Source organism: Anser brachyrhynchus (genome assembly GCF_964034855.1).
Source record: "Anser brachyrhynchus genome assembly, chromosome: 3".
NCBI lineage: Eukaryota > Metazoa > Chordata > Aves > Anseriformes > Anatidae > Anser > Anser brachyrhynchus.
Window position 1 is genome coordinate 9,816,713 of NC_137696.1, and position 14,603 is coordinate 9,831,315.

A 14,603-nucleotide genomic window follows, 5' to 3' on the forward strand; every position below is an offset into this window, starting at 1 on the left:
AATCCAGAAACCTGGACTCTGAAGGAATTCCTAAGGATTGAGGAGTTGAATCGTAGGATTAAGTGGTTTTAAGTGGTTCTGAGTGCTGAGCTAAGTCCTTGGGGTACACCATGTGTGCACTTCCCTGCGGGGGGGAATGCAGCTTGCTTGGTAATCATACTCTGTGTAGAGTACAATGGTGCCCATTATTGCAGATGCATTATTGCATCTTAAGAGAAATAAATATATTGGTGGGTTAGACTAATTGCTAAGAGTGCATGCCCTGTCCCACACTGCTCTTGCTTCTCTCCCTTTTTAACAAATTAAGTGGTTCAGTCTGAATTTCCCTTGCATCTTTCAGAAAATACTGCTTGCCCTCGTATTTACAGCCCTCTTACTCATTTTATGGTGTTTCCAGTCATTCTTTTTCTTCCTCTCATCTTTAGTAAGACAAAGTAAAATATTTTCTTGAGTTTTGTTTTTGTTTTTTCTCCCTGTCTACATGTAGTGGCTCATTTAGCCAGTACAAGCCAATCTCTACCTAAAACAACAGTGGGACAGAACTCTGAGGGGAAAAGTATTTGTTTTCAAGCTTAGAAAAAATACATCTGGCCAATTGACAATAATATTCATAGTAGCAGCATGAAATATGTATCTTTTGCAAAACAAAACCATTAAGGCCTTTGTTTCTTACTAGGGTGAATAAGTCCCAGTGGAAATCCGGTTTGCTCTGTGCTTTTTAAGCAGTTTATTTTTAAAAATACTGATATTCATAAGAAGCTTCCAGACATTCTTTTCCGACATCGCTGGTTGCTTTTCAACTGCAGGAAGGATGCTTTTACTTGAATTTAGTTTGACAGTGAAGAGACATCCATGAGATCGATGTACCTTTTGATTCAAGTACCAAATCTCCTGCTGATGAGCTGAGGTGGCTGTGCAGATTCAAACCAAATGTGGACAGCAGAAATGTAGCCTTGAAATGGCTGCCCTGTGTAGTTACCGTTGAGAGTATTTTAATTTGCTTTGGACTTAACACAAGGCAATGTTTAGCTTTGCCTTACTAATATATGTAGGAGACTCCATTATATGTCTCCTATGCATAATAGGGGATAATCAAAAACGCAAAAATGACCTCCCACCCCAAAGCAGAATCCCCAACTGAAAGTAATAGTTAAGGTGCAGTAACTATAAAATGAGCACCCTGTGACAGGAGTGCTGCATTACTCCGTCTCCCTCTAATGCACAAATCAGATCAATTACTCTTCATTTAAAGAGTCTAAATTGTCATAGCCACAACAACTACAGATAAATGTCATGGTGTAGTGGAAAGAACACTTAACTGGACACAATTTTACATCTTTCTGTTAAAAGAATTGCTGTCACTAATTGTGAGAAGTATTTTTGAGCAAACAATAAAAAATTCTCATTTTGCCATGCCTTATTAGTGTATTTGTCACAGTGTGATGCTGATTTCAGAAGTGTCTTCTAGCAGTATGAATGGATATGTTGATTTTGTAGGACATAGTTTCTGTTTGAGAAACGTAGAAATACCAAGTCCAGCGGAGTCTCAGGTTGCCTTAAGAACTTTCTTTTTCCTAATGCAGTAGCAAAATCAGTAAATGATCTCCTCCTCCCCTGCCAGCCTGTCCATCTGTGTCTCTTATTTTAAATGTACGTTGGCCTTATTAGCGTGATAGACAGCAGTATACGTGTCAGAGGTGCTGGAAACTGTTTTGGCCACTTGCTAGCCTTGTCTGTTCATTCGTGTGTGCTAGCCAGCGTGCCTTTTTGCCTGGTCTCCGGGTAAGACTGCATGTGACTTTGTAAATACACTAGCACAGCAGAGCTGTGAGAGAGAAGCTCTTTATTCTTTTCTCTTTAAGAAGATATGGGTGTTTTTTTCCTCTTTTGAGGTTTGCTTTTAACTTCCAAGAATAACTTAGGTTAGCTCTGTTCTATACTTGTAGCATGCCACATATAGTGAGGTTTTTCTCTTTTTAACATGCTGTATGTTGATATTGTTTGGCAGAACTCTTACAGTACAGTTTAATAAGCTATTCTTTCTTGCAGGGCTTACTTGGAGTCTGACGTAGCCGTGTCTGAAGAGCTTATTCAGAAATACAGTAATGTTGTGCTTGGTCATGTTAATGGCACAGTCAAAGAGCTGAGACGTCTCTTCCTAGTCGATGACTTAGTTGATTCTCTGAAGGTAAGTTTACTTCAGCTGTAGATGTGACAGCCTTGTGTAAATAGATTCCTTGCTGACCTAGGTTAGCAAAGCCCACTTGTCCTTACAAATGTGAATGAACAATAGCATCTTTGGCTCTGTATCGAGTTTTAGTTTGCTTGCTGGAAGTACCAATTTTTGTGGTTTTTCAGCAAGTGCAGCATTCTCTTAGATACATTAAGTACTGAATGCAGTCATGGAGTGGTTAGCTTTATTTGTACTTCATTTTGACAGTACAGTAAAAATGAATGGAAAACTGAAATAAGCTTTGGCTGCATACAGTCGAGCTGTTACACCTCCTTGCTGGTGCTTAAAAGCAGAAATCTTAAGAAAACAAGACACTGCTCCAGTATGGGCATTCAGAATGCATCACTACCACCTCTCTCTCACTCACTGTCTTAAAAAAATATCTCCGTTTACGGCTAGACTGGCACAGTCTGGTTTATGTTTTTCGGTTTGTTTCTGTACAGAGACTAGCAAGTGGTCAATTAATGTACACTTACTTGCCTTGAACAGCAGGAGTTTTCTATCCATTTTTTTACTGGAAGAATTGGGACTGAATAACGCCTGTGCTTTACTAGGAAGGTGGACGCTTCTTTCGGTCACTTGGTTTGGGTGTAAATAGTTGTTTTTCTTAGCAATACCAATTACTGAAATGTTTTTTTGGAAACAACTCTGCATAAAGCATGCAAAACAGCCTAACAGATACCTAGTATATGTTTAATTACTATTGAATAGAGTTTACTGAACGTTGCAGAGCAAAACTGAGGTGCTCTTTACTGAGGTGGCAGAGCAAGAAATGGCGTAAAAATGGCTGAAAATCCTTCATTTTTATTCTGTGAGACTTATGTTCTCTCCTGCCAAGCTTATCACATTTCTTTGTCTTTCAAACAATTGTTTCCTTTACTGAGTACAACTTGTTGTCCATTTGCTTTTCAGTTTGCATAATCTTGAAATAAAGTTGCATTTATCCTCCAGTAAATCTTTTGCTTATAAAGTGCTTTGCCAAGGCCTTTGAGTTGTTGTGAGGATGAGAGAAGGGGTTTGTAGAGAAACTTGGAATAAAATAGGAAGGCTCTAAAAGTCCGTTTTATTTGTGGAATAGAAATTGGAGATAGTTCTCAGGATCTTAGAGTTTCTAGATGCAGTTTCTCATATAGATGCACTTCTCATGCAGTTGCTCCTACATAAGCAAAGTGAGGAGTTGGTACTGTGGGTATTGCAAATAATGTTGTCCAAGTCTTCCCCAGGAAGAGCCCTTTCCCTCTGGAAAGAGGAAAAGATGTGTAAGGATGTTGGGTGTTATCACCCGTGATCTGGTGCTCGTAGAAAAGATTCAGGTTCTCAGAATGAGAAGAGGAGATGAAGGATTAGCCCAGGGTTTTGTGCAGTATTCTTCCAGCTCCTACAGGGCTGTGCAATAGAAGTACTTTTATGAGGTGCTTGTGCGTTCGTATTTTCTGGTCACCTTTCTGTACACGATTGATATTACTGTAGTCATTTTATGACAGTACGGCATAAATGAGCCTGTTTCTGTCTGTGCCTTGCTGGTGTTCCCACTCGGGGCTTGGTTTGGATGGCTAAATCGTGTCAGCCCTGCCTGCTGCCTGTGAGAGGCTGGCTTGCCTTCGCACTTCAGTGGCTGTGTGCTTGCGGTGCATCTCTGCAGCGCTGTGGCCTTGGTCAAAGGAATTGTTGTTATGTGACTAGAACTGCATTTGGATAACATAAACTTGGAGTGTGAGGGAGGAAAGGAACATATTCTGTTTATTGCGCTTTTTAATGGCATTGAGTTTCAGTGTTCAAAAAAGGTTATTTTGCTGAAGTCATATTTGGATCGTATTAAACAACTGGATACATCACAGAAAACCTTGTAGTCACAAGGTCACTTGTATTTCTTCAATAATTAAGCCCTTTGTGGTATGATCCTTCATCTGAGTTATGCGAATTTCCACACTATTTGTTTAGAGTTCACAGTCCCTTGCAGTAAGGAAGGGGAAGCAGCGAATAGCCAACTGCTGTTTTACTTAGCACTGTTTTAAGAATTAAGTCTTCCAGTAGTAGAATTAATTCCAGTCAAGATGTCTTCAAGGCACTCTAATCACTTCTAAAATAGTATGGTATGTAGGAAATACATTTTCATTCAGATGAAATAATTCACTTCCCCTCTATTCTGGCATTTAAAACATTTTATGTGGGTTAATTAGTCTAATTTATGGTAGTTGGGAGCAACCCTCTATAAAACTAGTGAATGTCAGGACCATTTACAGTTGCTGATTTTGAAGAGTTTGTGCTTGAGGAGAACATTAAGATGCTGAGGTTTTATGTAATACAGCAGCTCTGTTTTTATTAAAAAAAAATATGCCTGGCTCGTGTAGTTTAAACATCTTCACCATAGGAAACAGCATGTTTGTATATAATGAAAGTTAAAGAGCTTTGATGTAGAAAATGTCTGCAGGTTAGTTTATTGTGCATAATAGTTCTGGCTGTAAAATCTGTCTCGTTAAGATCTTTTTCTTTTTTTTTTTTTATTAAACAGTGCTTCAGTCATGGAAGTCTTAAAATGTACTAAATATTTATGCAGCACAAGGAGAAGTTCCTCATAGCTTTTCAGGGGAAATTTCAGCAGAGCCCTTGTCAGGGTCCCAGGAGGAGCTGCACTTTGTCCTGACTCACAGTAATTGAGCAGTGCACCCAGGGCTGCGCAATCAGTAGCAGTTCTCTTCTGACGTCAGGGCACAGTTGCTTTCAATTTGTCATTGCTCAACTGATATTTTGAGAAATAGAGCTCTGTGCTATATTTGAACTGGTTTATAGTAAAGAAACTGATATATGGGCCTTTCTGGATTTGCCATTAAATTGCCTTATGCTTTGGGTACTAGGGAGTCTCACTGAATAAGGTAGGCAAAAACTGGATCCAGTCCTTCAGATACACAGTTTTGTTGCTGGTTCACATATCATTGTAACGTGCAAGTGGTGAGCTTGGGCCCTGTGCCTTCCTTCTATCCTGTTCTGAGTGTGTGGGAAGAACAATATTATCTTTGTAGGTCAGTCCTGGGTTGCTTTCAGCTTTTTTTTTTTTTTTTTTTCATCCTAGAGCTTTAAGTGTTCAGGCATGCTTGAGGTAAACCTTTACACATTTGTAAGTTTGTCTCATTTCTAGGAAAAATTAGAGACCATAAGTAAATGAGGGATTGAGATTGAGTCCATTTATTCCTGGGAGCCTGGTTTTAACTGTCAGAAAGGTGTGAGGATGGAGAGGTGGTGGTTTGGGAGGGGGCTTTGGAGGGTTTTGCTGAACATCATTTGCTTTGGTGGCCACAGCTTAGAAAACAGCTGTCATTTACTGACAGCAGTCAGCAGGACATGGCAAAGAGAGGTGGTCTCACTGGGGTCGGGGGTTCCCTCTCCTGCCTGGAACAAATGGGCAAAGTGGACAGAAACTTCACACACTATAGACTTTGTCATTAAACCCTGGCACTGCTTTGGGCAGACTTTAGGAGGTGCAATGCCAGTGTCAGTCAAATGTTAACTTCAGGATTTTTATATTTCTGGGACCATAAATTCAGTGCTTACTAAATGATATTCCAGTGATTGTTCTGATAGTTGTTGGACTTTTGGATTGATTTCGTTTCTGTTACCCCACTGCTTACGTGAACTGTGTTTTCTGACATGGGCATAGTCTTGAGCTCTGTTATCAATGTTTACCTGGGCGGGGTGGTGCCTTGCTTCTGGAACTGTGCTCATGCAGGGGAGAGCTCAGGGAGCAGTCAAAATGGTTCACTGTGTGTGCTTGAAGCCAGCTGATTTACGATACCAAATGCACGCTTTGTGAGAGAGTCATTCTGAGTGTTCACAAACTTGGGGGCTTTTTGCTGTATAACAGTTGTTGGCTTTCCTCCTATCTCTGGGGTAGGGGACACGCTGCAGGGACAGACTTGCTCAGAAAGTGGAGATTTGCTTTGGTAAAGTTGTTGTGCAAAGAGGCTGGCAGCTAGCTCTCACCCTGGCACTGCAGAGAGCAGAACTGGGCCAAGGTTTGAATGAATCATGAGGGAGGTTAGAGAAATCTGCTTTATTTTTCTTGATAAACTTGCACAATTCCTTCAGTGGAAATGCAGCTGATGGTAACATTGCAGCCTTGTTAACTTTGGGTTAACTTTTCAGGGTTAACTTTGTGCCTCTAGTGCTACTTGCGTCACCTCTGGAAAGAACTGACAGATAAAGAACTGCATCATTTGCAATTAATCCTGCTCAATTTTGAATGGGATCAGCTTTGAAGGAAGCTCTTGAAGTAAACTTACTGTCATTACAGGGGTTGTGCAGCTAGACCTGTCTTTACTGCCCTGCCCTTACTGCTGGCTGTTGATTTTGTTTGGTTTGGACATTTTGCGTCTTATGATAAGCTAAAAATGGACGTCTGACTGCATAACTTCTGAGTAACTCAGCTGTAGTCTGCATCTTTTGCCCACAGTCCTTCAGCTTAGAGTCTTTATTTTGCAGTGCTTTGTGCCCGTCTTTTGCCTTTGCATCTCCTGCTTATTGTGGTGCTTCACCTTCGGTTGCTGTCTGTGCCCACATCTTTGGATTTGGATGGATCTGCAGCCTCTGCACCACCTTCCACTGTTTTGCAGAGTCTTGCCCAGAAAATAACCAGACATGCTTAGCTGATTACAGTGCTGGGGTTCTTGTCTGCTTAGCAAGAAATAAGTGCTGCTAAATCCACTAGATCTGACATCCGAATCCTGGCTTCTGCTCTGTTCCTTATGGGCTGTGCAACACTAGAAGAAATGGGCTGGTTTTCCTCAGGGAGGAATCCTACACAGAAATAGAGCTGGCAGCCTGCAGCCCGCTCCTGCCCTGGTATAGGTCAGAGGTGTGCTTGGGTCACTGTGCACCTGATGGAAAGCTGGTGGGGTTTAACTCCCTCAGAGCTGTGCAAAACCATTGAAGCAGGGTCGAGACACCACCCCCCCCCCCCCCCCCCCCCCCCCCCCGACAGGGCCTGCGCAAGAGCGGAGTCAGCAGGGCAGGGGGAGCAATAGCGAGGCCGGTGCTGGGGCAGGCACCACGAACAGCAGCGGGAAGGGCTGGGTGCGCGTTAACGGAAAGTCTTCTCATTGGAGTTTGTCTCTGACCTGCAGCCGTCTTCCATTTTATGGCACTGATGACTTCTTTCTTCCGTGAATATTGTAGTATTCTAAGTCCTTGTGTTGTTTAAGGGAAGAAAGTCACGCAAGCCAGCCTTGCCGCATTCCCTTCCTTCCAGACAGGTTTTTCACCCAGTGTGGCAGAAGCCCCTGCCTGCCTAGCATAGTCAGTGCTTCATGGAGAATCGCAGCGTGGCTCTGGTGGGGCAGTGCCACCGGTGGCTTTGCAGCCCCAGGGTTGATGTGCTCATGTGTTGGCTGCTGGGCTGCCATGCAACCAAATGACCTGCTTTCCTTCTCGCTCTGTCCCCAAGGGCTGTGGCATGTGCCAGCCCTTTAACCTCCCTGCCTGTCCTGTTCCTGTCTTCGAAGGGTGGGAGGTAGGAACTGTTTGCCCGTCGTTCTTAAATGCTGTATTGGAAGTGCTGTGTACACGCAGAGGGCCTTGAGCAGCCACCACGTACTGACAGCTTGTGGTCACTGCTGACTTGGGCCGAATTCAGCCCAATGACCTAGACGCAAGAGGCCACATATCCCATTACTAAACCCTTCAGCCATCTCGTCACTCATCTATAATTACATTAGATGCACATGGGTGGAGTTTGGGGTATTCCAGCTTCATATGTACATTTAGAGAAGTTATCTCACTGGTATAACTAGTATGTTCTTGTAAGACCAGTCACAGGCTGACATGTGCTTTTTATTTTTCAGTTCGCAGTGTTGATGTGGGTATTCACTTATGTTGGTGCCTTGTTTAATGGTCTGACATTACTGATATTGGGTAAGCGTTTTAAATTGTGTTAAATACCTGGCATTACAAAATAACCCTGGAAAAGCAATGAAGTCTGCCCGATACTCCCAGGCTATTCCTGTGTTCTTGAGAGTGTATCAAGATGGTATAGTTGTGTGTCCTTTCTCTAGGACATTGATAACCCTGCAGAATGGATAATTTTGAATTGTGTTGAATTCTGTGAAGTTGCACATTTTCCAGACATCATATCTCCCTGTCAGGGTTAGCTTTTCTTTAATATCATTGCTATATTGTAACTTTGGTGGGGGTACAAAATCAGCTCTGGTCACCTCCCACTGAAGATAGTTTGTTTCTTGTAGCCCAGAGCAGTGCAGACAGGGGTGCCACTGACCTAAGCATTCTTGCTGAAGAATGTGCCCTAACCCACAGTGAAAAAGTGAACTGTGACCAGACTTACTGTATCATTAACAAGACCTGGAGAGCAGCCCAGCTTCTCCTGAACAGGGATTATTTAAATTACTGGCCAACACTTTTTGTATGTGGCCTAGTTATTTCTTTTTGTTGTACCTTTTTGAAAGAAATGTCAAGGTGTGAAAGCTAGTCTTTGTTTAACTGAGCACCATTCCTTCTGTCAATATTTATACCTTTGATCTGTTCTTTTCCAGCTTTGATTTCACTCTTCAGTGTTCCTGTTATTTATGAGAGACATCAGGTGAGTGTTCAATAAGGTTCATTAAATATTCCATAAAGTTAGCTCTGTTGAAGCAAAACCAGGAGAAAATACAAATTCATTTTATTCTTCTAAACTCTTTGAAGTCTTTAAAATGGAGGCCTTTAATCAGGAGTCACTGCCAGAGCCAAGAGAACCAAGTTCACTTGGAAGTCCAGGCCATGCATGCTTTCCCCTCCTCCTTTTTGGTGGAAGTGTAAGGCGGATTCCCCAGCAAACGATTATGAAAAAAAACATGATTAACCTGGAGGCCTTCTCTTCCTCTCACCCAGATTTGTTCAGGCCTGCTGCAGCAGTAGGCAGGGTGTGTGAATCTTGATGTAAGTACTTTAAAGCCAATTCCTGAGAGAGGAAAAAAAAAACAAAAAAACAAAAACACTTTGGAGCTGCTATTCAGGATTTGTGTCCTGAAGCCCCACAGAATTTGTAATTTGGCTAAAGCAGGCAGCAGGAAAGGCTTGGCACAGTCTAATACTTCTATCAACAGACTAATGTAAAGGAAAAGGCGGTGAGAAGAAGCCAAAGTAAAATGACTATGATTAAATAATAGTAGAGCTTGCTCAGGGACTGTCTTCAGCAGGTGATAGCACAGGAGGGGGGGAAGCCAGCCCTGGCTTAGCAGTTCCTTCTCCTCTTTCCAAAACAACTCTGCTCCTGGAGGTCAGTCTGGGATGTAGGAAAGGTGGAAGAAATGCTCTAAAAAGATGGGAGAGCTTCTCAGGCTCCTCTCCAACCTCTGTATGACCCTAGAAACGAGCTAAATACTGTGCAGTGAAAAGAAAGACGAAGGACAGTTTGTGTGGCTTAGCCTGGGCTCCTCGATCCTCCTGACAAGCTGAAGGCTGCTCTCGGAGGGTGTAAGCTGTTCAACAGCAAAGCAGCTTTCCTTCTCTGTGGTGCCCAGAGGAGAAAGAGGAGCTGACTGCTCACTCCTCACCACGGGCCTTGGTTGTGCATACTTGTGTTGGAGCAGCATCAAACTGGGAAATAAACACTGTTGAGCTGCTTCCTTCCATCAGTGGTCATTCCTGCAAGGCATGTCTTGGTGTGTGTAACTGCCTGCCAGGCAGCAAAGGAACTGTTGGTAAGCCTTGGTCTCTAACATCTCTTACCTTAAATTTCAGGCCCAAATTGACCATTATTTGGGACTAGTGAACAAGAATGTCAAAGATGCGATGGCTAAGTGAGTTTTTTGTTTGTTTTTCATTTAAACATAAATAATGTTTAGGTTCTTGGCACACATGCTGCTTCTGTATATAACAAATGCATTATATATACTAGTTGTGGGAGGAGAAAGTTCTTTGCTTAAAATGGAATGGTTATGAAATCAGCTCTTTTCTTGGAGATGCATTTAAGTTCATCCAATGTTATTTTTAATAGAAATCTATATATTAGTGAAACTGTAGTCCCTCAGCAGTTGCAGCTGTGGGGTGAGCGAAGGAGGCCTTTAGCAGTTCTATCAATTTCTCAGTGTAATAGTTGGTTTGCCATGATAATTACCTTCACACATTGCTGTCTTGAAGGCTTTTCTACCTACTCTTTTTTCCTTACTCAAATGCTGTTCTTTTTCCTCTCCTGTTCCTTTTGCAGGATCCAAGCAAAAATTCCTGGGTTGAAGCGCAAAACTGAATAAAAAGCCCGAAGCAACTTACTGATAGGAAGTTCATCTTTTAAGGGGGAAAATACTTATTTGGATTTACATGGGGAGGGTCAGGGAATAAGCAAAACCCTTGACATTGCAGTGCAATTTCACAGATCTTTATTTTTTAGCAACGCAGTGTTTGAGGAAAAATAACTGTTTTGACTGCCATGTGTTTCATCATCTTAAGTATTGTAAGCTGCTATGTATGGATTTAAAACTAATCATCTTTCTTTATCCTGTGTGCAGCACTGGCTAATACAAAAAGATTTGAGAAAGCTGTACATTTTGCTTCATCAGAGGTAGGCGCTGCTGCGTTCCAGAAGAGGTAGTGCAGGTGGAGCGGAGGATAACACTTCCCAGTTTGTGCACTGTGTATGGTCTGTGTAGATTGATGCAGATTTTCTAAAATGAGATGTTTTAGAAGAATATACCATTTTAGCAAGTTTTGAAAAATCTTGCCTTTTTGGTATGAGTATAGCTGTATTGTGATTTTATTGTTTTATCAATTGCCAATATATATATATATGTGTTTCACAAAGCTTAGATCTTTCAGCTGCTCCACAGTGCTTCATACTTCAGAGAATTGACTGATTTCTGGACTAGCTCCATAGCACACAAGCTTGAAAAACTAAAATGTCTTTGTAAACACTAGCATCTGTTTAAAAGAAACAACAAAAAAAAGTAACGAACAAAGGAACCGCCACATATATTAAAAGATTACAGCATACACTTCGTTGCGCAAACATGCAGTAGTTGATTTTGAGCAAATAACTCTACAGTCTCTCAAACTCTGATAATCTGTGGACTGAATATCTAATGCTGCAAATGTTGTTTGGAAACTTAAAACCTTGTTATGCAAGAAATTATAAATGAAAATTTATACACTTGCAGTTTAAGCTGTATTGAACTAAGTCTGTGGAATGCATTGTGAAATGTAAAAAAAAAAAAAAAAACAAGAAAAAAAACAAAACCCCAAGTATCAATAAAGCTTATAGACTTAAAATAATATCGGTATTTTGCTTTCTTGAGGTAAGTTTAATATATTTGTGTTTAAGTTCATCGTGATTAAATATCCATTGTACATGGTGGTAGAAATAGCTTGTCAGATTTATAGCAATGTGAGTAGATGGATTTTTCATGATACCTTTTGTGCAGCGTGAAGCAGTTTGTTCAGTTCTAGTTACAGATCTGATGTCCTGAATAGCTGTGTTGGTGGGTGATGCTCAGTTTGGCGCGTAGTTCTCGTAGAGCAGATGCTTTCCTGCAGTGAGGAGGCCTCGATGCTGAATACTGAAGGCCACTGTTGTTACCATGGCCAGCTGTGCTGACAGCTCAGTGACATGGGTGACTGTCAGTCTTGTGAGTTAGTTGGTTGTTGAAAATTGTTATTGAAAAAGATGAAATTTTAGATTCTGCTAAAAGAAGCAAAGATCCTTGGCTTCTTTTATTTTGAAGACAGTAATGTATGCCATGTGCTAGTTTGAAGGAAATTGTTTAGCAAGTCCAATAATTTTTCAGATGTTTTTGAGCCTGATTTAGAAAGCTGGACATTGAAAACTTGTATCCAAGTTTATTTGAGACACAGATTTTAAATTAATGGCATCTTGACCATTGAAAAATAAATTCATGCACCAATATTTTAATTTACAGTATAGTACATCATCACCTCTGAACATTTTATACATAAAGCCAAACCATATAAACATACAAATTTTTAAGTGTTATCCTGACAGACGCTATTGCTCTAAGATATTTTTAACATAGTCATTTAATAATTCCTTCTGCTGCGCAACTGGTTTTATTCAGGATACAATCAATGTGAAAGGCAAACATGACAACAAAAGCAAAGAAGGTGCTCACTGACATCACCACCTAACATGATTACAATATTTGATCAATAAGGTTTCTTTAAAAAAAAAACTGCATAGGGACTCTTATTGTGTATCTGACAAACTGATCTGTATAGTAATATAAGGCATTAATAAATTCACTTTTAAAAAAAGGTGATTCTTGGAGGTTGCTGAAGCACTTTTGTGTGTTAAATATACATGGATCAACTCCTTTAATTGGATAGTAGTTTCATTTGTCATTTTTATGATATTCTGTGTCCAACAGCTATTGTCTCACTTACGTAGTGGGAATCAGAAGTGGTTTGGCAGGAAGGTTCCACAATTAAAAATTCTGTTAATCTGAACTGGGACTAAACCACAACTCAGTATTTCTTTTCAAAGACTACATGTAAGTCAAAATGTTCTATTTTGGCCTTAATTTCTTTTGATTAAAACCAGTCTTTTTAAAAGAAAGGTCATTCCAAAATATGGAGGCATTCCATGTCAGAACTCTCCAAAATCATTTGAAACTGCCCATGTTTTCTGTTCCTTTCTAAGGTTTCATTTGAAAATTTGAACTTTCTTTTCTTTCTCCAATTCCACTGTCCCTATCATTTTTGGTTTTGCCAAGAAGTTCAGTAACAACTGCTGAAGAGCTCTTCTTGCTTTTTGTGAACATCTGCTCATAGTCTCCCCTTTCAAGTGGAGAGAGCTCATATTTCATTTCAGCTGCCTGCTGCCCTCATGCCCCATGATCCCACAGCCTAGTCACAGAGCAGGGGGCTGCACACGGTGCAAGAGAAGCAAGGATGGGGAGAGGAGTTTAAATTTAGCAAAGATTTTGCTTTGCTCAGGAGTAGGTAAACTGTCAGGTACCAGAGTGATTTATTTTTCTATGTCTAAATAGCATGGGCCTAGCTGCCCACTGAAGGGTTCACAGCCCTCATTGGTGAGGTACCAGGTGGTCTCAAAGATCACTCTGTCTCTCTCTCCAGAGGGCATAATGGGAAACAAGGATTGCTGGTGGCTTTCGAAATACTTTAATGCACTAGATGGTCACCGCTTGGGATGGCAGTTAAATATGAAGCATGTTTGCCTGCCAACAGGGAGATTGCAGGAATGCTTGGGGAACAATTTCCTCATTATTTGTGTTAAAAAAATCTTTCTACTTCCCCCACTCCTGTCCCCACTTTGAGTTAAGCTTCAAATGTTGGCTGCAGCCCATCTACCATCTGAACCAATTGAGTATAGCTTACCAAGAGAAGTCATGCCACCATTTTTGTCCTCATAATGATGCATAGGTTCCTGCTCTTGGAAACATTTTGGAATTCATTTCTGAAGGTATTAAAAACCAAAGCGCTAAACAGGGATTTAGCGGATAACGTAAGTACATGTCTGGAAAAGTGTTAGTGTTAGCCCTCCTCTGTGTGAAAGTTATAGCACCGTATGTTGAAAGCAGACATTGGTGGGAGGCAAGATTGTAGCCCAGACTACTGGAAATATTATTCAAAGGCACTTCATGGATAGAAAATGTTGCCAAATAAATATATTGAAACAAAAATTATACTTTGCTCCTCCAATTCCTGAAAGCTGAAGCATGAACCCAGTGTGCTCATTAAAAGCTTGTGACTTTACTTAGTGCACTAAATTTGAGTTTTAAGCAGGTGTGGTAAAAACACTTTTTTGAGTGAATGTTTAAGCCACGTATTTTGAAATTATGCAAATTAAAGGGCCCTCTGTGTCCTCCCTTTTCAGATGTGATTTGAATAATACAGTATTAGGCAAAAGCAGCTTAGGGTGTTAACTGTTCACTTTAGCTTACCCCTCTTACAAAACATGTCGCTTTCAAACTTCAGCTTCCTGCTCAAGGATGTTGGTCTTCGAATCGCAAGATTGCATTCACGGTCAGTAAAGTCACGAGTAATCCGAAAAGGCATAATCCACACAGCATCGTGTGGAAATTCCAGCGGCTGAAGGGAGGCATTCATGGCTGTCCAGTCCAAAGCTGTCACTTGGTGGTGGCAGTAACAGCAGCAAAAGTCGCCTTTCAAAGACATCGCCACACAAATACACTACAAAGAAATTAAGTGATAGTGTAACATTTATTTTTAAGTAAATTAATGGTAACCTTTAGCATATCATAGAGAGACTACTCAAAATACGTCTCTGTCTATAAATACCTCTAACTGCAAGCCTCCAGGTAAAGCAAAGATAAGCCCTGGCACTGCCTTCTGTTGTGCATGTGTTAAAGCAGTGTAATAATGCACAGCCACTCCCCCCAAACACAGCCAGTCA

General features: G+C 41.0%; 2 protein-coding genes across 22 annotated transcripts in view; one reads left to right on the forward strand and one right to left on the reverse strand.

Moving 5' to 3' along the window:
• The window catches only part of RTN4 (reticulon 4), a 46,842-nt gene extending 35,357 nt beyond the window's left edge, over positions 1–11,485 (forward strand). For all 12 annotated transcript variants that reach the window (XM_080587504.1, XM_080587505.1, XM_080587495.1 and 9 more), the window contains 5 exons: positions 2,050–2,188; positions 8,068–8,137; positions 8,773–8,819; positions 9,962–10,020; positions 10,428–11,485. In XM_080587504.1, the coding sequence (XP_080443630.1) occupies positions 2,050–2,188; positions 8,068–8,137; positions 8,773–8,819; positions 9,962–10,020; positions 10,428–10,470 (358 nt within the window). In that variant the 3' untranslated portion in view covers positions 10,471–11,485. The remainder of the gene's footprint in view (positions 1–2,049; positions 2,189–8,067; positions 8,138–8,772; positions 8,820–9,961; positions 10,021–10,427) is intronic.
• Positions 11,302–14,603, reverse strand: part of EML6 (EMAP like 6) — a 136,338-nt gene continuing 133,036 nt past the window's right edge. For all 10 annotated transcript variants that reach the window (XM_080587486.1, XM_080587484.1, XM_080587483.1 and 7 more), the window contains one exon: positions 11,302–14,380. In XM_080587486.1, the coding sequence (XP_080443612.1) occupies positions 14,356–14,380 (25 nt within the window). In that variant the 3' untranslated portion in view covers positions 11,302–14,355. The remainder of the gene's footprint in view (positions 14,381–14,603) is intronic.